Source organism: Ornithorhynchus anatinus, chromosome 15 (genome assembly GCF_004115215.2).
Source record: "Ornithorhynchus anatinus isolate Pmale09 chromosome 15, mOrnAna1.pri.v4, whole genome shotgun sequence".
Lineage (NCBI taxonomy): Eukaryota > Metazoa > Chordata > Mammalia > Monotremata > Ornithorhynchidae > Ornithorhynchus > Ornithorhynchus anatinus.
Window position 1 is genome coordinate 2,073,705 of NC_041742.1, and position 26,007 is coordinate 2,099,711.

The window sequence follows — 26,007 nt, forward strand, 5'->3', positions numbered from 1 at the left end:
TTCGTGTAAGAATAATAATAATAATGTCGGTATTTGTTAAGCGCTTACTACGTGCAGAGCACTGTTCTAAGCGCTGGGGGAGACACAGGGTCATCGGGTTGTCCCACCTGAGGGTCCCAGTCTTCATCCCCATTTTACAGATGAGGTAACTGAGGCACAGAGAAGTTAAGCGACTTGCCCACAGTCACACAGCTGACAAGGGGCAGAGCCGGGATTCGAACCCATGACCTCGGACTCCCAAGCCAGGGCTCTTTCCACTGAGCCACGCTGCTTGTTTTTAACCCGGGAGCCTGGGGAGAATGGAGGGAAAACATGGGCAAGGGGGCTGGAGTGGGAGGGTGCGGAGAGACAGAAAGGAAGGAAGGGTGAGTCTGCTTTGAGGTTGGCCACTAGAGTGGCCACTGATGGCCTTGCAGATCTTGGACCAACGGATAATCATAATGGAATTTGTTAAGCTCTTGCTACTTGATGATCCCCCGGGGTGTCACAAGTCTCACGGAACACTTTTTCTATGCTATTGGTTAAGCGCTTACTATGTGTTGGACGCCGTCCTAAGCGCCGAATCAGCCAGAAGTGAATTAGTTTGGACACGGTCCCCGTCCGATATGAGCTTCACAGTCTAAGTAGGAGAGAGAACAGAAGAATCGAGGCCCAGGGAAGAGGAGCCACTTGCCCGAGGTCACACAGCGGGCATTTGGCCGAGGCGGGAGTGGAACTCGGGTCCTTTGACTCCTAGGCCCGAGCTCTCTCCACAAGGACACACTGCATCTCGGAAGTCCGCCCGAATCTCGGGCGTCTCTCCCCGGAAGCGCGGGCACCGCTTCCGAGCCGTGGAACCCGGTAGTCGGCGTAAAGGAGCGGGGGGAGGCCGGGTGTGGAAATTCAAAATGGTGGGCGGGAAGGCGTTCGATTCCGACCCGTACGGCTCAGTGGGAAGAGCACGGGCTTTGGAGTCAGAGGTCATGGGTTCGAATCCCGGCTCGGCCACTCGTCAGCTGTGTGACTGGGGGCGAGTCACTTCACTTCTCTGTGCCTCAGTGACCTCATCTGCAAAATGGGGGTTAAGACTGGGAGCCCCACGTGGGACAACCTGATTCCCTTGTGTCTACCCCAGCGCTTAGAACAGTCCTCTGCACGGAGTAAGCGCTTAACAAATGCCAACATTATTATTGGCGGAGAATCGGATTGCGTGAGGGGTCGGGTCGGACAGGTGGCCGTTCTACCGGCCGCCTCGTCGGCAAGCCTGGGGCTCCCCCGAGGCCACACAGCAGGCCATTCAAGGCCCCTCAGGACTTACCATCAAACAGGTTTCCTGACTGAGGGACTGATGGACTGAGGGGCCACATGGCTGCCGTGGGACCTTGGGCGAGTCACTTTGCTTCTCTGTGCCTCAGTTACCTCACTGTAAAATGGGATTTAAGACTGTGAGCTCCGCGTGAGACTGTGCTCAACCTGATTCGCTTGGATCTCCCCGTAGTGCTTGGCATAGAGTAACCACTTCACAGACGCCGTTATCTGGCCCGGCAATTCCCATTAATAAAGATGATCTTTATTAGCGTGTCCGTCCTCTGGTAGAGAGCGGTAATGGTGCTGCCCATAACCCGATCGCAGTGGGTGCCCTCCAGCCGCCATGTTCGATTTGGAGGCTGAGACCCCTTGCGGGCCTCTGGGAAGCATCGGTGGGCGCCCCTTTGGGGACGGTAGATGCCCCTCAGCTCACGTCTCCTCTCCCCTCAGCCAGGATCCCCACGACTTGCCCATTTTATGCCCATCGGCCCTGTCTGTCCCCTGACGGCTACCGGTAAGGACACCGTTTATACCCGTTGTTTCTCATTTTGAAATCAACGGGCCGCCGGCGACGAGTCAGGGGAAGCGGAACGGGATCTGGAGTGTGGTCATATTGGCGGATCCGTGGGGGCAAAGAGGGTGATTCATTCAATAGTATTTATTGAGCGCTTACCATGCGCAGAGCACTGTACTAAGCGCTTGGAATTTACAATTCGGCAACAGATGGAGACGATCCCCGCCCACTGACGGGCTTACAAGGTGACGGAGTGGTGGCTCCCAACTATCCAAGTCCCCGCTGGCCCAGGTCTCGGAGAGTTGCCAATTAAGGCTGAAAGGAACCTACGTGGCAACTTCCTGGTTCGTCAGTCCTTTGAGGGCAGGGATTGTATCTACTCACTCTAGACAGGGTAAGCGCTTAGTAAATACCGTTGATTGATTGCTTTTGGAATGAAACCTGTCTCTTTAATAATAATAATAACTGTGGTATTTGTTAAGCGTTTATTATGTCCCAAGCACTGGGGCAGACAGAAGCTAATGAGGTTTCTTCTCCCCCTATATCCCAGTTTGCGTGTTTCATTCTGCTCAAGTAGGCGGCTCCAAGGGAAGCAGTGTGGTGTAATGGCTGGAGCTCAGGTCTGGGAGTCAGCAGAACCTGGGTTCTAATCCTGCCTCTGCCACTTGTCTGCTTTGTGTTCTCTGGGCGAGTCACCTCACTTCTCCGTGCCTCAGTTCCCTCCTCTGCAAAATCAATCGATTGTTTTTACTAAGCACTTGTGTTGTAAAATGGGGACGAAGACTGTGAGCCCCTCGTGGGACGTGGACTGTGCCTAACCGGATGAGCTTCTATCTACTCCGGCGCTCAGTACGGTGCCCGGCAAATAGTAAGCACTGAACAAGTATCAAACACTGTCTCCCGAGGAGATAACCCAAGAGGCCTCCTCCAAGAGGCCTTCCCTGATTAAACCCTCATTTCTTCTTCTCCCACTCCCTTCTGCGTCACCTTCAGTTGCTCCCACTGTTCACCCCCCCCCCCCCATCAGCCCCACAGCACTTACGTACATATCCCTAATTTATTGATTTATATTATTGATTTATATTGAGCTTGTTGTGGGCAGGGGACGTGTCGACCGATTCTGTTCTCTCGGACCCTCCCAAGCGCTTAGTACAGCGCTCTGCAAGCAGTTACCACGCCATATATGCTACTGATGGATCGAATGGCTACAGACCGCCCCCTCCTCTGTCTCTCGACCCTGCCCGACTCCGAGCCAGACCCACGAGCCCGGGGCCCGTCCGAATCGGCACCAAAATAGCCGACTTTATCCCTGGCACATTTTAGGGTCAGGGAGGGTGAGGGGGTTGTCCAGACCCGGTGCGCGGGGCCTCGCGTCTCCTCCCTCCACCCCCGAGAGAAGTTAAACGTCTTGCCCTTGCTCCACAGAGCGGATATGTGGAAGACACAGTGAGCGCTCAATAAATACGGTTGAACGGATGCTTCCGCTCCCTGTCTCAGGAGGATGCTCTGGCAAGAACAGGGTCATTCTAGCAAGGGCCTCGGGGGATCACGCTCTGGTCGTATTCCAGGGTCAAGCCAGTAAGGGTCTTGGGGGTCACTCTCTGGTGGGGTCTCAGGGGTCACTCCAACGTAGCTGTCAAGGGGCAGTTTCCAACGGAGCCTCGGGGGCTCACGCTCTGGTGGGATGCTAGTTGCTCAGTCCAGCAGATGCCTCAGGGGTCATTCTCCCTTGACGTTTCGGGCGTCAGGATCTCGGAGGTTTTGGTGGTCAGGCTTTCAGAGAGCCCCAAGAGGGTCATTTCGGGGTCTCAGAGTCCGGGCTCTGGCAGCGTCTTGGGGGTCGCTCCCTGGGTGTCGGGAGTCACAGAGGTCAATCTGGGGGATCTCAGCAGCTAAACTCCGGTGCAGTCTTGGGAGTGACTCCAGGGATCTCGAGGGTCACTCAAGGGCTCTCCCGGATCGCTCTGGGGGGGCCTTCAGGGCCGAGCTCTGACGAATTCTCGAGGATCCCTCAGGGGATCGCTCAGGAGGTCTCCAGGGTCACTCTGATGCTTGGCGGTCACCCCCAGAGACCTCGAGGACCTCTCGTGGTGTCTCGGGGGGGTCACTCGAGTTTAAGGAGGCAGTTGAGGAATCTCGGGGCGACGGGGGTCACTTAGGGACTCGGGAGACACCAGGTCTCGGGGGCCGGGCTCTGGAAGAGTCTTAGGGGCTCGCACTGGGGGTCTCGGGGTCCAGGCTCCGGGTGGATCTCGGGGATCACTCAGGAGGCCCCGGGAGCCGTTCTTCAGCGGGGTCTTAGGGCCCGTTCGGGGGGGGCCAGACTCCGATGGCGTCTTGGGGAGGTCACTCTGGGGTCTCGGGGGTATCTGCCTCAGAGCTCAGCACAGTGCTCGGCACAGAATAAGCGCTGAACCAATACCATCGTTATTATTACTGTTCGAGAGAGCTGGGGATTTATCTCCATTTTAATAATAATAATAATAATGTTGGTATTTGTTAAGCGCTTACTATGTGCCGAGCACTGTTCTAAGCGCTGGGGTAGACACAGGGGAATCAGGTTGTCCCACGTGGGGCTCACAGTCTTAATCCCCATTTTACAGATGAGGTAACTGAGGCACCGAGAAGTTAAGTGACTTGCCCAAAGTCACACAGCTGACAAGTGGTAGAGCCGGGGTTCGAACCCATGACCTCTGACTCCAAAGCCGTGCTCTTTCCAGTGAGCCACGCGTTTCCTCATTTTCCAGATGAGGAAACGGAGGCTTGGAGAGATCAAGTGAGTGAGCTGCCCGAGGTCACTCAGCAAGCGAGAACGGAGACGGGAAGCCACACGTCTCCCGACTCCCAGATCCACCCTCTTTCACTAAGGTCTGTGCGCCACAGATAAAAGGGAATTAATTTTTTTTATTAAGCCCTTACGACGGAGGGAACGCAGATAAGCACGGACGGCTAGCAAGACGATAATTCCTCGCCTTGGACATATAAGGCAGGCACTGACTATAATTTTCTTAGGCTCCCACCCATCTTGTATTATACACTCTGGTATGCTAGAGGTCATGGATTCGAATCCCAGCTCTGCCACTTAATAATAATAATGTTGGTATTTGTTAAGCGCTTACTATGTGCAGAGCACTGTTCTAAGCGCTGGGGTAAACAGAGGGGAATCAGGTTGTCCCACGTGGGGCTCACAATCTTAATCCCCATTTTACAGATGAGGGAACTGAGGCACAGAGAAGTCAAGTGACTTGCCCACAGTCACACAGCTGAGTGACTGTGGGCAAGTCACTTGACTTCTCTGTGCCGCAGTTACCTCATCCGGAAAATGGGGATGAAGACTGGGACATCACGTGGGACAACCTGATGACGCTGTACCTACCCACCCTGAGAAGCAGCGTGGCTCAGTGGAAAGAGCCTGGGCTTTGGAGTCAGAGTTCATGCGTTCGAATCCCGGCTCGGCCACTCGTCAGCTGTGTGACTTTGGGCGAGTCACTTCACTTCTCGGTGCCTCAGTGACCTCATCTGGAAAATGGGGATGAAGACCGTGAGCCCCACGTGGGACGACCCGATTCCCCCGTGTCTCCCCCAGCGCTTAGAACGGTGCTCGGCACATAGTAAGCGCTTAACAGATACCAACATTATTATTATTATTACCCCAGCGCTTAGAACAGTGCTCTGCACATAGCAAGCGCTGAACAAATACCAACATTATTATTATTTCCCAAAACATGTGCTTTTCAGTGCTCCATCTAACCGGGGTTAGCGCTTTTTCCAACCTGGTTCTCAGGCTCTTTAAGAACAAATCCTTAACTTTGTTTGCTTTTACAAGTATATATTTCAGAGCCCAACCTCTTTGTTCCTTTCCGTTCTTTTTTTTTTTTTAATCCCCAGCGACTGGAATGGCCTTCTTCTATTATGTTCCCTTTGACACCGTAAAACCCTATTGTTTTCCTGAACCTCCCTCTCTGCCCTTCCTTCTCCACCCTCGAAAACTCCTAGAGGGCAAGGCTGTTCCCACCCACTCCATTGTATTCTTCCAAGTAGGGAAAAATTGGGATCTCCGAGCACTTTATCTTCACAACCTCCTATAAAGCTTATCTTCCACGCCCCACCCCTGACTTATTGACCCCAGTGTGTCGACCCTCTCTCTTTTTTCTGTCCTTCTGTTCAGTCGTTCGGTCATTCGATCGTATTTATAATAATGTTGGTATTTGTTAAGCGCTTACTATGTGCAGAGCACCGTTCTAAGCGCTGGGGGAGATACGGGGTCATCAGGTGGTCCCACGTGAGGCTCACAGTTACTCCCCATTTTCCAGATGAGGTCACTGAGGCCCAGAGGAAGTGAAGTGACTCGCCCACGGTCACACAGCTGACACGTGGCAGAGCTGGGATTCGAACCCATGACCTCCGACTCGCAAGCCTGGGCTCTTTCCACCGAGCCACGCTGCTTCTCTGAGGCCCTGCCTGAGTGCAGAGCACTGTACTAAACACTGGGAAAGTCCAGTTCGGCAACAGAGACGATCCCTACCCCACTGCGGGCTCACAGTCTAGAAGGGGGAGACAGACAACAAAACGAGGAGACAGGCCTCAAAAACAGCAATAAAAATAAATGGAATTATTCATTCATTCGTTAGTATTTATTGAGCGCCTACTATGTGCAGAACACTGTCCTAAGCGCTTGGAATGTACGATACGGCAACAGATAAGAGACCATCCCTGCCCAGTGATGCGTGGCTCAGCGGAAAGAGCCCGGGCTTGGGAGTCAGAGGTCATGGGTTCGAATCCCGGCTCTGCCGCTTGTCAGCTGTGTGACTGTGGGCGAGTCACTTCACTTCCCTGTGCCTCAGTTACCTCATCTGTAAAAGGGGGATTAAAACTGTGAGCCCCACGTGGGACTGCCTGATCGCCTCGTAGCCCCCAGCGCTTAGAACAGTGCTCTGCACATGGTAAGCGCTTAACAAATAGCACCATTATTATTATTCACCGGGATTATGGATAATCTAATATCCAGATAGGTACACACCATTAATAAAATAAATAGAATAATAAATATGCACATATATACCCAAGTGCTGCGAGGCGGGGAGGGGGGTAGAGCAGAGGAGAGGCTAGAGGCCTTAATCGCCGCTCCTGCCTCGGGAATTTATTTTCCAGATGAGGAAACTGAGGCTTCGAGACCAGTCCAAGATCACTCGGCAACTGGGGGGGGGGGCAGGGACTGTGTCCCGCTTTCACTCATTCATTCGATCGCATTTGTCGAGCGCTTACTGTGCGCAGAGCACTGTACTAAACGCTTGACAAGTGCAACGCAGCGATAAAGAGACACGATCCCTGCCCGCACCGGGTTGACAGTCTAGAGGGGTGGAGACGGACATCCAAACAAGAGGCATCATTCATTCATTCATTCAATCGTATTTATTGAGCGCTTACTATGTGCAGAGCACTGTACTAAGCGCTTGGAACGGACAGATCGGTAACAGATAGAGACGGCCCCTGCCCTCTGACGGGCGCGCGGTCTAATCTAGACTAATTGATCGGTCTACTCAAGAAGCAGCAGCCTGGCGCAGCGGAAAGAGCCCCGGCTTGGGAGTCAGAGGACGTGAGTTCAAATCCCGGCTCAGCCACTTGTCAGCTGTATGACTTCGGGCAGGTCACTTCACTTCTCCGGGCCTCAGTTATCTCATCTGTAAAATGGGGATGAAGACCGGGGGCCCCACGTGGGACAACCCGATCACCTTGTATCCTCTCCAGTGCTGAGAACAGTGCTTTGCATATAGTAAGCGCTGAATAAATGCCATCGTTATTCAGCGCTTAGAACGGTGCCCTGCACGCAGTAAGCGCTTAACGAACACCGACATTATCATCATCGAGAGAGATAAAGAGAATTAGAGATAAATACGTAGATACATGAGTGCTGTGGGTGGCTTGATCATCTGGTCCCTCTCTCAGAGCTGGGAGCCTAGAAGCAGCGTGGCTCGGTGGAAAGAGCCCGGGCTTTGGCGTCGGAGATCATGGGTTCGAATCCCGGCTGCTCCCCTTGTGGGCTGTGTGACTTCGGGCGAGTCACTTTCATTCAATAGTATTTATCGAGCGCTTACTAGGTGCAGAGCACTGGACTGAGCGCCTGGAATGAACAAGTCGGCAACAGATAGAGACGGTCCCTGCCGTTTGACGGGCTCACGGTCTGATCGGGGGACTTCACTTCTCTGTGCCTCAGTGACCTCATCTGCAAAACGGGGATTAAGACTGTGAGCCTTAACCTGCTTCCCTTGTGTCTACCCCAGCGCTCAGAACGGCGCTCTGCACATCGTCTCTACCCCTTGCCGATTCGTCCGTTCCAAGCGCTCGGTCCAGTGCTGCGCACATAGTAAGCGCTCAGTAAATACTCTCGAATGAATAGTAAGCGCTTAACAAATCCCACCGTTGTTTTTATTATTTATCATTTTCTTAGGGTCCCACCCGTCTTGTATTATGCACTCTGGTATGCTAGAGGTCATGGGTGCGAATCATCTTCTCAGCATGAATGGGGATGAAGACCGGGAGCCCCACGTGGGACCACCCGATTCCCCTCTGTCTCGCCCAGCGCTTAGAACGGTGCTCGGCACATAGTAAGCGCTTAACACATACCAACATTATTATTATGAATGTTTTTCTTATTAGCAGGAGGGAGGGAAGGCCAGACGGGGTTGAGGAGGAGGCCCCAGGGGAGGAGGAGGAGGAGGAGCCGGAATGGGGGGGAAGGTGGAGGGGGAAGAGGAGGAGGAGGAAGAGGTGGAGAAGGAGGAGTTCCCGGGTCCGGCTGGCCCTGCTGACCGTGGCGTTTGGAAAGAGCCCACAAGACCCCTTCGGGACCCCCGTGGGCCTTCTGATAGGTAAGGGGGGGGGCGGCCAGGGGAGACCCCCCCTTCCCCCCCCCAGCCCTGGCCTCTCCTCCTCCCTCTCCCCCCGCCTCCCCTTGCCACAAGAATAAGGCTATCACCCCTACTGACACCAATAATCATCCTGCCGTCGGGAAGCGTTCATTCAACAGTATTTACCGAGCGCCCTGCGCCGTACTGAGCGCTTGGAAGGGACAGATCGGCGACAGATGGAGACGGTCCCTGCCCTCTGACGGTGGAAAGAGGCCGGCCTCGGGAGGCCGAGGTCGTGGGTTCCAATCCCGGCTCCCCCACCTGTCGGCTGGGGGGGGGGGGGGGGGGCTAAGGGAGAGTCGCTTCGCTTCTCGGGGCCTCGGTTCCCTCGTCTGGAAAATGGGGAGGAAGACCGTGAGCCCCAGCTGGGGAGGCCTGATAATCGTGGATCTCCCCACGGCGCTTAGAACAGGCGCGTAAGAAGCGTTTAACGAGTACTATTATTATCATTAAGCGCTTACTTGGTGCCAGGCACTGTACTAAGCGCTTTTACTCCTCCTTCTCCCCCCCCCAGCCAGTCCCCTGGGGGTGAGGTCGGCCCAGTTTGGGGAGATGCCAGGATTTGGGGGGGGGGCACCTGTCGAGGACACCTTTGGAGGCCCTGAACCCCGAGCCTCTGTCCGACTCGATTATCTTGCATCAGTCTCAGACCTCGGCACTCAGTAAGTGCTTCGCATCGCTCCTGTCGCCATGACTGTCATTAATAATAATGATGATGGTATTTGTTAAGCGCTTACTCTGTGCCAAGCACTGTACTGAACCCCGGGGGAGGATACGGGCCACTGGAGTCGTCCCATGGGGCGCAACCCCCATTTTGCAGACGAGGTAACCGAGGCCCGGAGAAGTCCAGGGCAGAGAGCGTGGAGTCAGGGGTCATGGGTTCGAATCCCAGCTCTGCCACTTGTCAGCTGGGTGACCGTGGGCGAGCCGCTTGGCTTCTCTGTGCTTCAGTGACCTCATCTGTAAAATGGGGATTTAAGACCGTGAGGCCCACCTGGGACGACCCCATTGCCCTGTGCCCACCCCAGCGCTTAGAACAGTGCTCGGCACATAGTAAGTCCTTAACAAATCCCAACGTTATTATTAAGTGATTTGCCCAAGGTCGCACCGCAGACAAGGGGAGGAGTCGGGATTCACAATAATAATGTCGGGATTTGTTAAGCGCTTCCTATGTGCACTGTTCTAAACGCTGGGGGAGATGCGGGGTCATCAGATCGTCCCACATGAGGCTCACAGTCTTCACCCCCATTTTTCAGATGAGGTCACTGAGGCCCAGAGAAGTGCAGTGCTCTGCACATAGTAAGCGCTCAATAAATACTACTGAATGAATGAATGAACGAATGAGGTGACTCGCCCACGGTCACACAGCTGCCAAGTGGCAGAGTCGGGATTCGAACCCATGACCTCTGACTTCCAAGGTCCTGCCCGGTCCGTCGTGCTGCGGCTTCTTCTTCTTCTTATTACTAGGAGGGCCCGGCGCAGATGAAGACCCCTCCCCTGGACTCCCAGGGCGGCCAAAGAGTTTCCAAAGCATTTTCCTGCCCTGTTGGCCTCAATGATAATAATGTTGGTATTTGTTAAGCGCTTACTATGTGCCGAGCACCGTTCTAAGCCCTGGGGGAGATACAGGGTGATCGGGTTGTCCCACGTGAGGCTCACAGTCTTAACCCCTAGTTTCCAGATGAGGTAACCGAGGCCCAGAGAAGTGAAGTGACTCGCCCACAGTCACACAGCTGACGAGTGGCAGAGCCGGGATTCGAACCCATGACCTCTTGCCATTGAGCCACGCTGCTTTGCAATGTCCAGGAGGTCAGCGCCCGCCCCTCGCCCTTCCCTCCTCTACCCGGGGGCTGGCTCCTGGGCAGTGCCCATCCCGGGCCTGCAATCTCCGCGGGCACCGGGATCCGGGTTTCCCTTCCTCGTCCCGCCCCTGGATTTAGCCCAGGGAGAGGCCGCGGAACGGGGCGGAGGCAGGCCGTGGAACAGCTGCCCTTCCTGATCCAAGTCCCCTCGTTCCGGACGGGCTGCGGGGTTTATGGAGCATTGGCAGGGCAGAGACGGGGGTTGGACCAGCTTGTTCTGCCACTGGCCTGCTGTGGAGCCTTAGGCAAGTCACTTAATAATACTAATAATTATTATGATGGCATTTGTTAAGCGCTTACTCTGTGCCAAGCACCGTTCTAAGTGCTGGGGTAGATACGAGGTCATCGGGGTGTCCCACGTAGGGCTCACAGGCTTCATCCCCATTTTAATAATAATAATTTTGGTATCTGTTAAGAGTTTACCATGGGCCAAGCACCGTTCTAAGTGCTGGGGTGGATACGAGGTCATCGGGGTGTCCCACGTAGGGCTCACAGGCTTCATCCCCATTTTAATAATAATAATTTTGGTATCTGTTAAGAGTTTACCATGGGCCAAGCACCGTTCTAAGTGCTGGGGTGGATACGAGGTCATCGGGGTGTCCCACGTAGGGCTCACAGGCTTCATCCCCGTTTAATAATAATAATAATAATAATAATAATAGTTTTGGTATTTGTTAACAGCTTACTATGTGCCAAGCACTGTTCTAAGTGCTGGGGTAGATGCTAGGTCGCCGGGGTGTCCCACGTAGGGCTCACAGGCTTCATCCCCATTTGAATAATAATAATAATAATAATAATAATAATAGTTTGGGTATTTGTTAAGAGCTTACTATGTGCCAAACACTATTCTAAGTGCTGGGGTAGATATGAGGTCATCAGGGTGTCCCACATAGGGCTCACAGGCTTCATCCCCATTTTAATAATAATAATAATAATAATAATTTTGGTATTGATTAAGAGCTTACTGTGTGCCAAGCACTGTTCTAAGCGCTGGGTAGATATGAGGTCATCAGGATGTCCCACTTGAGGCTCACAGACTTCATCCCCCTTTTACAGGTGAGTGACCTGAGGCCCAGAGAAGTGAAGTGACTCGCCCAAAGTCACACAGCTGACAGGTGCCGGAACCGGGATTCGAATCCACCACCTCTTACTCCCAAGCCCGGGCTCTTTCCACTAAGCCACGCGGCCCTTCCAATGCTTCCCCCTTCACTTAGCCTCCTTGGGCCTCGACTTCCTCCTCTGGAAAAATGGGGGCGGGCCGGGGGGAAGAGTTAAATCCCGGCTCTGCCACTCGTCTACTTGCTGGGCAACCTCGGGCAAGTCACTTGACCTCTCTGAGCCTAGGTTATCTCATCTGTAAAATGGGGATTAAGGCCGCGAGCCCCCTGTGGGACGTGGACTGTGGCCAAGCGGCGTGGCTTAGCGGAAAGAGCCCGGGCTCGGGAGTCAGAGGCCGTGGGTTCTAATTCCCGTTCCGGCACTCGTCAGCTGTGTGACTTTGGGCGGGTCACTTCACTTCTCTTTGCCTCAGTTACCTCATCGGTAAAATGGGGATTAAGACTGTGAACCCCACGTGGGACAACCTGATTAACTGGTATCTACCCCAGCACTTAGTACGGCGCCCGGCACACGGTAAGCGCTTCACAAATAATACCACAATTATTATTATTCCGATCTGTTCTCCCACCTAGACTGTGTTTTAATCCCGGCTCTCCCTCCTCAGGTCGTGAGCCCCGGGGTGGGGCGGGAACCGAGGCCGATGAGATTCCTGTCTGTCTCCCAGTGCTTGGGCACATAGTAAATGCTCACTCGGTGGATTATCGGGGACTCCGGAGATGGAGCATCACTGCATTTCGGGGATAAGAGAATGATGGGCGGCTCTGGGGGGGTGGAGGGGGGGAGCCCCGGGGTCACCCCGCTCTGCTCTTCGGCAAGACCGAACGTCATTTTCCAACTTTGGGCTTCCAAACGAGTAATTTTGCCCTTTCTCCCAACCAGAAAAGAGTACGGTCGGAACGACACGGTCCGAAAACTGGGATCGGTTTCCGCGCATCTGCGACCTCATTAATACCACTCAGGGAGGGTAAGGACACAGGGCGTTTCCCACGCTGGGATACGAGGGCCACGCGGAGAGTCCACTTGGCTCCGTGGCAAAGAGCCGGGGCACCTCGGGATTTCGTTTGCTAAACCCTGGCTCCCCACCACCCCCTCCGCCTCTCCTCCCGTTATCCTGACCTCCTTGGAGGACCAGATGGCAAGAATCAGAAGGATCTGGGTTCTAACCCCGGTTCCTCCAAGTGTCTTCCCTGTGACCTTGAGTCTCTGTGATGCTGGTATTTGTAAAGCGCTTACTCCGTGCCGAGCACCGTTCTAAGCGCCGGGGTAGATCCAGGGTCATCGGGTCGTCCCACGTGAGGCTCACAGTTAATCCCCATTTTACAGGTGAGGGAACTGAGGCCCAGGGAAGTGAAGAGACTCGCCCACAGTCACACAGCTGACGAGGGGCAGAGCCGGGATTCAAACTCGTGACCTCTGACTCCCAAGCCCGGGCTCTTTCCACCGAGCCACGCTGCTTCTCTGTGCCTCAGTTACCTAAAATGAGGATTGAGACCGTGAGCCCATTTGAGACACGGACCCGATTAGCTTCTATCTACCCCAGCGCTTAGCACGGTGCCCGGCACAAAGTAAACCCTTAACAGATGCCATAGTTTTTTTTTTAAAGGGTTAGGATGGTTGCTTATTTCCCCATGGGGAATCTGAGAACCTCCCCCACACCCGGGTCCCCTTCTTCCTCTCCCTCCCCCGATTTCAAGGTCCACAACTCCTCGCTGGCTCGGGTGACGTGCAAGAGAAGTATTTAGGAAGTTGATACCGTAAACTGAGCGCCTACTGTGCGCAGAGCCCTGGATCGAATGCGCGGGGGAGTGGTATTGTCATCATCATTATGATCAATAATAACAATAATAATATCTGTGAAACTCTTACCGTGTCTCAAGCACTGTTCTAAGCGCTGGGATAAATAGGTTGGACATTAAATCCCTGTCCCACGGCGTCAATCTCCATTTTACAGATGAGGTTCCCGGGGCACTGGGAATGAAGCGACTTGCCCAAAGTTACGCCGCAGGCAAGCCGGAGAACCGGAATTAGAAATAGGCAGGTCCTCTGGCCTCCAGACGCGTGCCCGGTCCACCGGACCGCACCGCTTCCCGGTAGACGAGGACCGAATGGGGTCAGATAGAATTGACCCACTGGTGGTGTTTACCGCGGGCCGAGCGCCGGACAGATGGGTCAGATCGGACGCGGTCTTCGTCACCGACGGGGCTGCAAAGCGGAAGGATTTTCCTGACGCTCAGTGCGCTCAATCGATCGACATCACCCATCGTATTTCAGTCATATTTAACTGGCCCTCACTGTGCGCCGAGCGCCGTACGGAGTGCTCGGGAGAGTACGGTATAACAACGGACAGACGCGCCGCCTGCCCGCGGCGAGCTCGCGTCATCACACGGCCTTGTGGAAAGAGGGAGTCCGAGGACCTGGGTTCTAATCCCAGCTCTTCCACTTCCCTCCCGTGCGACTTGGGGCAAGTCACTCTTCTTCGCCGGGCTTCGGTCCCCTCGTCTGCAAAGTGGGGATTCGATACCTCTTCTCCCTCCTTCCGAGACCGCGAGCCCCACTGTAAACGGTAGCCATGGATGGTACATAATAAGCAGGTAACAAATACCTCAACTATTATTACCACTTCTGTGAAGCACCAGGGAAATGGAGCACAAATAAGCCTGCCTGGTTAGGACGGGATTGTTGTTCGACTGACTCTCACCTCTCCAGAAGCCTCTCCTCCCGTCTCCGCGGAGCCGGAGGGTCGGCGACTAATTGGACGGGCGTTTCTCCCACCGTCTCTTTTGTTACAGGCCAAGAGATGCCGTAAGAGCGCTGAAAAAAAGGCTCTCCCAAAATTGCAACCACAAGGAAATCCGCCTCACCCTCTCGGTAGGTACTCCAGGGCCGCTGCCGTTCAAAAATCGAGGTTTTGGACCCGGTCAAAGTAGTCAGTCGGCGGTAATGACGGACTGCTTCCCGGGCGCGGGGCCCCGGACCGAGCACCTGGGAGAGGACGGTCCAACAGAATCGGCAGGCACGTTCCCCTCCCGCGACGAGCAAAGTCAAGCGGGGCAGACGGCGTCAATAGAAAGATAAGAAATTCCCGATACGAACGTAGGCGCTAAACGGTTGGCCGCAGGCAGAAGGTTCATCACTAGGGCCCGGGCTGGGTTTGGGCAACTGGTCGCTCTCCCGGCAGATGCTCTGTGGCCAGCGGTCAGCATGGGAACGGTCAGGGCTGCCTATCGAGCGCCTAGCAATGCAGAGCACCGTCCTGAGCGCTGGGAAAGAATGCACAGGCGGAGATTAGACGCCGTCCCCAGGGGATTCACAGCCCGAAAGTGGAAAGAGGGAGAGGGGCCTGGCCGAGGAACAGTGAAAATGAAACACGACGACGGTATGAGGATGAAAATGAAGGTGAGAAGGGGCGCGGTGGCAGGAGGAATGGAATTTCCATCTCCCTGCGGCTCACAATCCACCGTGATCCACCTTAGCCTCCCCAGGGCCCCGGGAAGGTGGTCCCGCTGGGCGTTTACGCTGAGACCGTCTCCTGCCCACCCGCTACAGGCTAAGCGCCAGGGGAGATACGAGTCGATCCGATCGGACCCTGTCCTCTAGACTGGAAAGCTCACGGTGGGCGGGGAATGTGTCTGTTTATTGTGGAATTGTACTCCCCCAAGCGCTTAGTACAGCGCTCTGCACACAGTAGGTGCTCCATAAATATAGTTGATGGCTCCTCAACTCCCAGTTCCATGCTCTCTTCCATCGGGCCGCGGGGCAGACGGACAAGTCGCTTCGTTCATTCAGTTGTGTTTATTGAGCGCTTACTGGGTGCAGAGCACTGTACTAAGCACTTGGAAAGTACAACCACTCTGGGCTTCAGTTTCCTGTTCAGCGGGGATGAAAATTCCTGCCTCTCGCTGGGAATCTGAGGACAAGATAAGATAGTTATTTAATTAATTGTGGGAAGCAGCGTGGCTCAGTGGAAAGAGCCCGGGCTTCGGAGTCAGAGGTCACGGGTTCGACTCCCGGCTCTGCCACTTGTCAGCTGTGTGACAGTGGGCGAGTCACTTGACTTCTCGGTGCCTCGGTTACCTCATCTGTAAAATGGGGATTAGCCGTGAGCCTCACGTGGGACGACCTGACGACCCTGTATCTCCCCCAGCGCTTAGAACGGTGCTCCGCACCTAGTAAGCGCTTAACAAACGCCAACATCATTATTATTATTATTAGTTGGCATGAGTGCACTTGGGAAAAACTAAAGCGGGCTACGGACGCGTGGAGCAGTTATTTTCACGTAGGGCCGATCTCTCAGAAGTGGTTCCATGTCTTCTCCGCCATCCAGCCCCGTCGCGAGTCGAACTGCGCACGGTCGGTGCCGGGAATGGCTGCGGCCCAGGCCTGTCCTAACAGCGGGAGATCCCGTGACGGCCCCGGCCCCTCGCGACGGTATTCATCCGGCCCCGGGTGGGCCGGGGGCCGGGTCAGAGGCGACACGGTCGAATCGGCCGCGGTCCCCGTCTCGAGCAGGCTCGCGGTCTGAGAGGGAGGGAAGACGGGTATCTCGTCCCCATCTTCCAGACGAGGAAACCGAGGCCCAGAGAGCTTAAGTAGGTCGTACGGGGTCATGTGGGGCTGGGGTCGGAATCCAAGACCTCAGAGTCCCGGGCCCGTGTTCTCCCCGCCGACCTCCCCTCCGCTTTATGGCATTCGTTAGGAGCTTACTCTGTATCAGGGGCAGGGACAGGTTAATTAGGTCGGACCCAGTCCCTTTTCCGCAGGGGGCTCCCAGTCGAAATAGGAGGGAGAACGGGGATTGAATCCCCATTTTACAGTGGAGGAAAGTGAGGCGCAGAAAAGTGGAGTGACTTGTCCAAGGTCACCCAGGAAGCAACGGGCAGAGCCGAGATTAGAACCCGGGTCTCCTTCCGCTAGTCCACCTCCGCACGGCCACGCCCTTCTCCGTTTCCTTCCTCTCCCGCCATTTGCACTGTGATGCTTTCTCCCCACCTGGGAAGCTTTCGAAACGCTCCTCTCGGCTTCCCGGGTCCCGTCCCGTCTCCTCCTCCTCCTCCGAGCCCTACTCGTAGCGGTGACGACGGCGGTGTCCCTTGAGCGCTCGGTACGCGGTGAGCGTCGTGCTGGGCGGACCCGTGTGGCACCCGCGGGCTAAGCGCCGCGTTGCCTGCACCGCGCGGAGGAGGCGACGGAAGCCCGGAGAGGTTAAGCGACTCCTCCGTGGTCACGCCGCGGGCCCGCGGTGCAGCCGGGACCCAAACCCGCGTCTTCGGACTCCCGGCCCGCGATTCCCTCCGCTGGGCCACGTTGCCGCCGGGGTGCGGTGACGGGGGACCCGACCGTTTTCTCGTCGGGCAGCTGCTGGACCTGTGCGTGCGCAACTGTGGGCCAAGCTTCCGGGCTCTGGTTGTGAAGAAGGATTTTGCCAAAGACAAACTGACCGAGCTCCTGAATCCCAGATACAACCTGCCGACGGACATACAGAATCAAATCTTGACCTTCGTCATGGTAAGGACGATCCAGCTCAGAGATGGTCTATCTTCTGCTTCTTCCTACTGTATCTTTTAAGGACCTACTACGTGCCTAGCCCTCCGTTAAGTCCCGGGGTTGGACGCGGTCCCTGTCCCGCAGCCTACGGTAGAGGATTTAATTCCCTTTTTATAGGTGGGGGAAACTGAGGCACGCGGCAGGTAAGCGAGTCGCCCGAGGTCCCACGCCAGACGAGCGGCTGAGGTGGGGTCGGAACCCAGGACCCACGATCCCGCCAGGCCACGCTGCTTCGGGGGCCGGTCATCTATTACGTTGGTATTTGTTAAGCGCCCACTATGGGCCGAGCACCGTTCTAAGCGCTGGGGTAGACACGGGGGAACCGGGTCGTCCCACTTGGGGCTCCCGGTCTTCATCCCCGTTTTACAGATGAGGGAACTGAGGCACCGAGAAGTGAAGCGACTCGCCCAAAGTCGCCCAGCTGACAAGTGGCCGAGCCGGGATTCGAACCCGTGACCTCTGACTCCGAAGCCCGGGCTCTTTCCACTGAGCCACGCTGCTTCTCTGGCTAGGTTGTGTGCGCGCGCGGGCGTAAGCGTAACTCAGTGTTCATCGCCCCTTCGGTTTCTAAGTCACTTCCTTCTGAATTTGCTTGAGAAGGGGCCTCTTCCCCTCTCCTGACCCCCCTCCGCCTCCCGTCTGCTGCGTGACCTCGGGCAAATCACTTAACTTCTCCGTGCCTCAGCTGGAAAAAGGGGATTAAGACGGTGCCACGCGGCACCACCACTTCCTCACCTCGCATCTACTCCGGTACTTAGAACGGTGCTTGACACGTAGCAAGCGCTTAAAAAAGACCCTCGTTATTATTCTCATCATTGTCTCCTGAGAGCGGGGAGGAGAGGGGGAGGGTTTTTTTTTTCCTTTCTGTTTTATTAGCAGTTGAAGAAACGCACAGACGGGCCGAACAACCTCTGGACCGTAAATTCACCGTGGGCGGGGACGGCTCTGCCGACTCTAGCGTACTATCCTCTCCCAAACGCTCAGTACCGTGCCCCGCGCGTAGTAAGCACTCGATAAGTACCGTGAATGGATTGGTCTGTGATGGGGTTATTTCTCCAACCCAGACTTGGTCTCAGGGATTCGAAGGCACCGTGGACGTGACTCAAGTGAAGGAACTGTACCTCGACCTGCTCAAAAAGGGCATCCGGTTTCCGTCCTCGAACACGGCGGCGGGGACGGACGCCCCGGAACGCTCGGTGAGCGGGCCGGCGGAGCTGTGGAATTAGAGACCCGTCGTTCCTTCTCTCGTGCTTATCTGTTGCGTTCTTTCCGCGTGCGGGACCGTACGCCGTTACGATCGACGGACACTCTCTGCCCGGAACGAGCTTACGTTCTAGAGGGGGAGACGGACATCGATACACAAAAATAGAGACGTACACGAGTGCTGCGGGGCAGGGAGGGGGAACGAATCAAGGGAGCAAGGCAAGGTAATAATGTTGGTATTGGTTAAGCGCTTACTACGTGCAGAGCACCGTTCTAAGCGCCGGGGGAGATCCGGGGTCATCGGGTCGTCCCACGTGAGGCTCACGGTGAATCCCCATTTTCCAGAGGAGGGAACCGAGGCCCAGGGAAGCGAAGCGGCTCGCCCACGGGAGTCGAACCCGTGACCTCTGACTCCGAAGCCCGGGCTCTTTCCACTGAGCCGCGCTGCTTCCCAGAGGGGAGTGGAAGAAGGGGAAAGGAAGGCCTCTTGGAGGAGATGGGCCTCCACTAAGGCTCTGAAGGAGGGGGGAGATAACGGCCCGTGGGATTTGAGGAGGGAGGGCACTGCAGGCCGGAGGGAGGGCGGAAGCGAGGGGTCTGAGGCGAGATGGATGAGATGGAGGTAGAGTAAGAGGGTTGGCGTCGGAGGCGCCGAGTGTGCGGGCTGGGGCGAAGTAGGAGAGTGGCAAAGTGAGGTAGGAGGGGGCCGGAGAGTTGAGTGCTTTAAATAATAATAACGTTGGTATTTGTTAAGCGCTTACTACGTGCAGAGCACTGTTCTAAGCACTTGGGTAGACACAGGGTCATCGGGTCGTCCCACGTGAGGCTCCCACTTACAGCAGATGAGGCCACGGAGGCCCAGAGAAGTGAAGTGACTCGCCCACAGTCACACGGCTGCCAAGTGGCAGAGCGGGGATTCGAACGCGGGACCTCTGACTCCCAAGCCCGGGCTCTTTCCACTGAGCCACGCCGCTTCTCTATAAAGCCGACGGTGAGGAGTTCTGGCTTGATGTGGAGGCGGATGGGCAACCGCTGGAGTTTCTTGGGGCAGAGGGTCCTCAGTGATTCTGTAGAAAAGCGATCTGGGCAGCAGAGTGAAGGATGGACTGGCGTGGGAAGAGAGAGGAGGCTGCGAGGTCAGCTAGGAGGCTGGGACAGAAATCAGAGCGGGAGAGAATGAGGAAGCGTATTTACACGCTAACGGCTTGGATGGAGAGGAAAGGGATTTCTAGCAGATGTCGGGGAAGCCGTCCGAAGGTTCCGGACGTGAACGAAAACACCTGCCTCACCGAGCTCCTCCCGGGCGCGGAGCTTGGCGCCGAGCACCCGGGAGAGCGCGGGACGAGTAGCGGATACCATCCCCGCTCTCGAGGAGCCTACGGTCTGAGAGGGGAAACGGGTCGATCTAACGGCCTATCGCGGGGCAGCTGAGAAGCTCCTCCGAGTGGATCCACGTCCGCTTGTATCCGGTGTGAATTCCCGGGCTGTTGGGAATGGCTCGGTTCCCCGAGCGTCCGGGGCGACTCTCCATCCGTGAAGGTCCCGGAGAGGGACGCCGTGCGGGAGGGGAGGCCGATCGCCGGGGCGCGGGAGAGCGGAGGGGGTGGGGGGCATCGAGCCGGCTGTCTTCGGGCCGCTCCAACCCGTGTCCTTGGCGTCCGCCGACAGGGATCGGCCCGGCTTCCGGAGGCGGCGGCGGCGGCTCCCGTCCCTTCGGCCCCCGGGGCTCCTCCGGAGGCTGTGTGGAAAGCCCCGACCGTGCTGCTGGTTCCCGAACAGGTACGGCCAGGGGGACCGCCCCCCCGAACGCGGCCCCGAGGCGGGAGGGCCCCCCGGAAGGTCAACCGGTCCGTTCCCCGTCCCCCTCAAATGGGCCGAGAGGGCTGGCGTGGGCCTCGTCCAAATCTTCCTGACCGTCCGGGGGGGCGGGGGGGGGGGGACCGAGCGATCGGTCAGAGAACCGGTCAGTCACCGAAAAGCACGTGAGTAGAGCGGACAGACGGCGCGTGGAAACGTCCTCCGCACCTCCGTCCCTCGCTTCCCACCGACCAGAGTCCCGCATCTAGAGCGGGAAGCCACCGGTGCCTCGATTGACGTCCTCGGTGCCCTTCCGGCAGTCACCCGGCAGCGTTCCCGGGAGGACGGGCTTCCGCCCGGGGAGCTCGGCTTCCCCATCGGCGGGCCGTCCGGGGTGTTCGCTGAGCGCTTACCGCCATACCGAGCGCTCGGTACTCGAGGCGATCGTTTGGTATATTTCTGCGATGAACGCCGTCCTAAATGCCGGGAAGGTACCGGACGATGGCGTCAGACACGTTCCCCGTCCCCCCTCGGGGCTCGCGCTGAAAGACGAAGGAGGAGCAGGGCGCTCGCCTCCGTTTTACGGTTGAGGAGACCGAGGCCCAGAGCGGTTTGAGCCATCTGCCTGGGCTCACACGGCGGATCTGGGATCGGAACCCAGGTCTCCCGACTCCCAGTCCCGCGGCCTTTCCGTCAGTCCTCACCGCTTCCCCCCATCTTCCCCGGATCGTCGTTTCTCCCGCGTTTCCCGAGTCCTACCTCCTAGTTGAGAAAAACAGAGCCAGAGAGCCAGTTGGAACACGCTTCCCGGCTATCCCCCGCGATCGCCCCATTCCTCCTCCGCCTCATTCGGGGTCAGCCTCCCCTCCGGCCGGAGTCCCCGATCTGGCCGATCTTCCGTGACGCCGACCCTCCTCCTCCCCCAACCTCCTGGCGTCGCCCCGGGCAGATCGGGAAGCTGAACAGCGAGCTCGACGTGGTCAGGATGAACGTGGCCGTCATGCTGGCGATCCTAACGGAGAACACCCCCGGCTCTGAAGACAGAGATGACCTGGAGCTTCTCCAGGTACGGGGCCGAAAACTCGCGCAGCTGGCCGTGGGCAGGGAAGGCGCCTTCTCTACCGTCCACCGTATTCTCCTAAACGGTACGGCGCTCCGCACGTGGTGAGCACTCGATAAATACAAACCAACGAACGAATGAAACCCCCCAAAGGCCGGAGGGGCCCCGGGAGCCGGGGAACGAGGGACGGCGGGATGCGGTCGGTGATATCTATCCGGTGCCGAGTGCTCCATCGAGCACTCGGGGGAGTTTATCACAAGCAGATGACACGTTCCCTGTCTTCAGGGGGCTCTGGTAACAATAATTTCGGCGTTTCTTAAGCGCTCGGTGTGCGCCCAGGCTGGACAGATACACGACGCGCACCTCAGACACGATCAAATACCCTTGGGTGAATGAATTTCATTGACGAGATGACGTGGGATGAGTGAGGTGGGTTTAGCCTTTCCCAATTAAATCCCAGCATAATTCTAATAATTCTTGTATTAAGCACTTACCACGTGCCAAGGTCCGTAGTCGGTTCATCACTCGTATTTATTGAGCGCCGCGTACAGACCACCGTACCGAGCGCTTGGGGGAGCGCAGTACCGCGGTCTTAAGGGCTCGGTGTTCAAGTTCCCCCGTGGGGTTCACCGTTCAAGCAGGAGGAAGAACAAGTATGAGGTTCCTATTTTACAGTCGAGGGGACTGAGGCCCAGAGACGCCGCGCGTCCCGTCCCAGGTCGCGCAGTGGGTACGCGGCACGACCGAAATTAGAACCCGGGTCCTCCGGCTCTCGGGCCCGGGATCTTTCCGCTAGGCCACACTCCTTCCGCCGGCGAATATCGACTCGCCCCGTGGCGCTTCACCGAATCCATCAAGGGCGCCTGTCAGGCGTTGGCTCGGTGCAGAGCGCCGTACCGAGCGCTCGGTTGAGGACGGTCGAGGCGGTAGACACCATCCCCGTCCTGTCCAGCGGCAGCTGAACGGCACGTCTGACTCCACATTCATTTTGGGGTATTTTTTTTACGTGGCGTTGGTTAAACGCTAAGTTCCAGGCACGGGACCAAGTGCTGGGAAAGGTACACGTTATCCCCCGCCCCATCTGAGGCTCACCGCCTTAACTCCCATTTTACAGACGAGGTCACTGAGGCCCGGAGAGGTGAAGTAACTTGCCCGAGGTCACACAGCGGACAGGTGACGGAGCCGGGATTAGAACGCGGGTCCTTCCGGCTCCGCGGCCCGGTCCCTCTACCCGCTTTCTATTCTCGCCTTCGATCCGTCCGGGGGGGGAAACCTTTGCGGCCCGTGTCCCCGCTTTAGGGCGTCTTGCGGGCGGGGAACGCGCCCCAGGCTTGTCGCGTCGCCCTCCCCCCGGGCGGTCGGGATGGCGCACGGCCCCGGGAGAGAGCTCGGTCAGCGTCGCCTCCCTTCCCGGCCGCGTCTAGAAATTGTACCGGACGGGCCGGCAGATGCACGGCAGGATCACGGAGCTGTTGGCTACGGTGGAGAATGAGGACGTGGTGGCGGAGCTGATTCGGGTGCACGAAAACCTCAGCGACGCCATCGTGAGATGTGAGCGGTAAGGGGCCGACTCCCCGCTCGTCCTCCGCGCTCCCGCGGCATTCCGGAGCGGCTTCCCAGATCGGGGAGAGGATCCTCTAGAAGGGGAAATTGAGGGAAATCCCGGCGGGAAGGGCCCGAGGTGGGGAGGCGGGCGACTCGGGTCCTCGTGCCGGTTCAGCCACCTCTCCGCTGGGGAACCTCGCTATCTTTTAAGCGCTTACCACGCGCCGGGGACCGGACCGGGCGCTGGGGCAGGAACGGGCCGATCGGGTCCGAGACGGTCCCGTCTTAGCTGCCGCTCGCGGTCTCAGAACCCCGGCGCCCTTTCGTTTCCCGTCGCCAGGTTTTCCCAAACCCGGAAAGACATCCGGGAGCAGACCGGACCCCTGATCGAATCCATCACGGTGAGCAAAATGTCGCCGTTGGCTCCTATCCGCCCCGGCTGTTAGAACGCATAGTTAAGCACCTAACAAATGTCGGTTTTTATCACGATTACCATCTCTGCTCTGATCCTCTCATCCGACCCGCGTATTCTGTCCGTCGCCGGATCCCGTCCGTGCTACGTTCACGTCACTGAAAGACACCCTCTCGTCCCAACCGGTACCACGCTGATCCAAGCGCTTTTCCTTTCCTCCTCCGACCGCTCAGTCGGCCTCCTCGGTGACCTCCCCGCCTCCCGTCTCTCCATACCGCAGTCCGTACTTCACTCTGTCACCGGGATCGTTTCTCTAGAGCAGTGTTGCACGGCCATCTCCCCGTCCTCGGCGTCGGCCCGAAGGCGCTCGTTTCCATCTCCCCCTCCCACCCCGTCTCGCTGATTTCCTACTAAGACCCAACCTGTACCCTTTGCTCCTCTAATTACAACTACTCGTCCTGCCTCACCGACCCCCCACGCCCCGCCCGGAACTCCGTCCCCCTTCGTAGCCGACGGCCCGCCGGCCCGGCCGGCGCCCCGGCCTTCTGAAAATCACATCTCCACTGAGAGGCCTCCTCCAGACGAGCTCTCATTTCCCCTTTCCCCAAATGAAGGAGGGCTCGGAGGCGAGACGGTCCCCCGACACGCCTCCGTTTCCCGGCAGCCCTCCGCCCCTTCCTACGAATTGGTCAGTTTAAGGCCGGATCCCCCGGTTCCGGAGACCGCACGGGAGAGGACCGACGGCCCGCCTTCCCAGTTTCCGGGCCGACGTGAGTGACGGCGGACCCTCTCGCGGACCCTTCCCTTCTATCCCGTCCCCTCCGGCTCGAGTCGACGAGCCGGAGTCCCCGGTCCCCGCAAAGACAGAGGGGAAGAATGGGATCGGTGCAGGGCCTTTGAGTTCGGGTCGATTTTTTGATGGTGAGAAATACGAGGGCGGGGGAATCGGCCTTGGACCTTTCACGTCTTCCCCCGGGGGCCTGCCGCGGGCGCCCGGGTCGGTGCTCTAGACCCAAGTTGGCTCTGGGCGAAATTGTCGAACGGGGAAGACGGTTCCGGAGTCTAGAGTCCAGTGTGTATTCCGGACCGAGTCCGTTTCCGGCACTCCGCACGGTGCCCGGCACGTCGTAAGAGCTTAAGAGAGAGCGTGATTATTATTATTTTGAGCTTTTAGTTGGATTTCCGCCACCCTGCCAGAATCGGCCGGCTCAGAGCAGAGCAGTGTGCGTGGGGCTCCTTTCTCAGAAAGGCAGATCTCGGTCGGCTACAGAAGCAGCTCCGGCGGCCGTGACCCCGGGCCCGCTGCGGGGAGGCTGATTTCCGGGGAAGTTAATCATTCTCTCTCCCACCCGTCGGCCAGTGAAGGGAAGCGAAATGGCCGAGTTGGCACCACCCGGGGCTGGGAGACAGAGGCCGTGGGTTCTAAACCTGGCTCTGCCGATGAATAAGGACAGCGGTATTCGTTAGAGAAGCAGCGCGGCTCGGTGGAAAGAGCCCGGGCTTGGGAGTCGGAGGTCGTGGGTTCGCACCCCCGCTCTGCCACCTGTCAGCTGTGTGGCTGTGGGCGAGTCGCTTCGCTTCTCTGGGCCTCAGTGACCTCATCTGTCAAATGGGGATTACCTGGGAGCCTCACGTGGGCCGACCCGATTCCCCTCTATCTACCCCAGCGCTTGGGACGGCGCCCGGCACCTAGTAAGCGCTTAACAAATACCAACATTATCATTATAAAGGGCTTACTATGTGCCCAGCACTGTTCTAAGCACCGGTAGATACGAGGCAATCGGGTTGTCCCGCGTGGGGCTCCCAGTCTTCATCCCCATTTTACAGATGAGGGAACTGAGGCACAGAGAAGTGGCCGTGCGACCTTGGACAAGTCACTTCACTAGGACTCGGTTCTCCTGTTCTCTCTCCTCCTTAAACCGTGAGTCCCATCAGTGACCGTGTCCAGCCTACCGACTTCATCGACTTGTATCCGTCCCAGCATTGAGAACAGCGTCTGACACGCGGAAAGTGCTTAACAGATACCCTTCAAAAAAAAAGAGAAGCGGCCCCGGGCTCTAATCCCAGCTCTGCCTTCCGTCCCCTGCGTGACCTCGGGTGAGTCGCTCGGCTCCTCCGCGCCTCGGTTACCTCGTCTGTAAAACGTTTCGCATCTCAGGTCTCCAACCCGCAGGCCGGGCGCATCCGGCAGATCCTCGGCCCGCGTCGACAGCGGCCGTAGGAGGGTCCCCGTAAGTAGCAGACGGAGAGGGGACGGGGGGCGGCGCTCACCTCTCTGCCTAGTTGGGACCCTCAGATCTCTCCCGCCTGGGGTCGAGGCCGTCGCCGGTGAGGCTTTGACCGTCCTCTCCCCTCCCCAGAGGTCTTCCGCATCTCATTTAGGGAACGGCACCTAGCTTCCAAGTACGGGAGTCCTGGCCGCCGGCCCCCGATCTTCTATGTCCCGGGGAGGGATGCGTCCCCATTTTGCAGAGGAGGACACTGAGGTCCGGAGAAGATACCCGCTCTCCTTCCACCTACCCCCAAATCTTAGCTCAGCACTGGGGCCAGGCGAGGCGTTTCCTGTCGCGGACGATGGAGGGGGGCCGAATCTGTCCACTCTACCCAGGCTCCGACGAGACGGCGGCCAGAGCGTCTCCACGGGCCACGTGTACGAAGACTTAAGTACCGGGAGGATCTGGGCTCGAGCCCCACCCCGTTCCCCGGCCAGGGGGATCCGGCGGGGTTCCTCCGGAGCAGGTAGGCCCCGGGCGGGT

The 26,007-nt window shown here is 57.4% G+C and overlaps 1 protein-coding gene across 1 annotated transcript; it reads left to right on the forward strand.

The window, feature by feature from the left end:
* Positions 1–312: 312 nt before the first annotated feature.
* Positions 313–23,602, forward strand: TOM1L1 (target of myb1 like 1 membrane trafficking protein). The gene is made up of 11 exons (XM_039914254.1): positions 313–365; positions 737–919; positions 8,564–8,670; positions 12,570–12,654; positions 14,480–14,558; positions 17,046–17,195; positions 18,299–18,450; positions 19,949–20,216; positions 21,184–21,300; positions 22,719–22,852; positions 23,180–23,602. The coding sequence occupies exons 1-11, from the start codon at positions 313–315 to the stop codon at positions 23,283–23,285; spliced, it is 1,434 nt and encodes a 477-aa protein (XP_039770188.1). The 3' UTR covers positions 23,286–23,602.
* The last annotated feature ends 2,405 nt before the right edge of the window (positions 23,603–26,007 follow it).

Coding starts and splice junctions, on each gene's coding strand:
- TOM1L1 (XM_039914254.1), top strand. CDS start 313: ATGGGCAAGGGGGCTGGAGTGGGAGGGTGCGGAGAGACAGAAAGGAAG. Junction 366..736: donor GAGACAGAAAGGAAGGAAGG/GTGAGTCTGCTT, acceptor TTTGACTCCTAG/GCCCGAGCTCTCTCCACAAG. Junction 22,853..23,179: donor GCCATCGTGAGATGTGAGCG/GTAAGGGGCCGA, acceptor TCCCGTCGCCAG/GTTTTCCCAAACCCGGAAAG.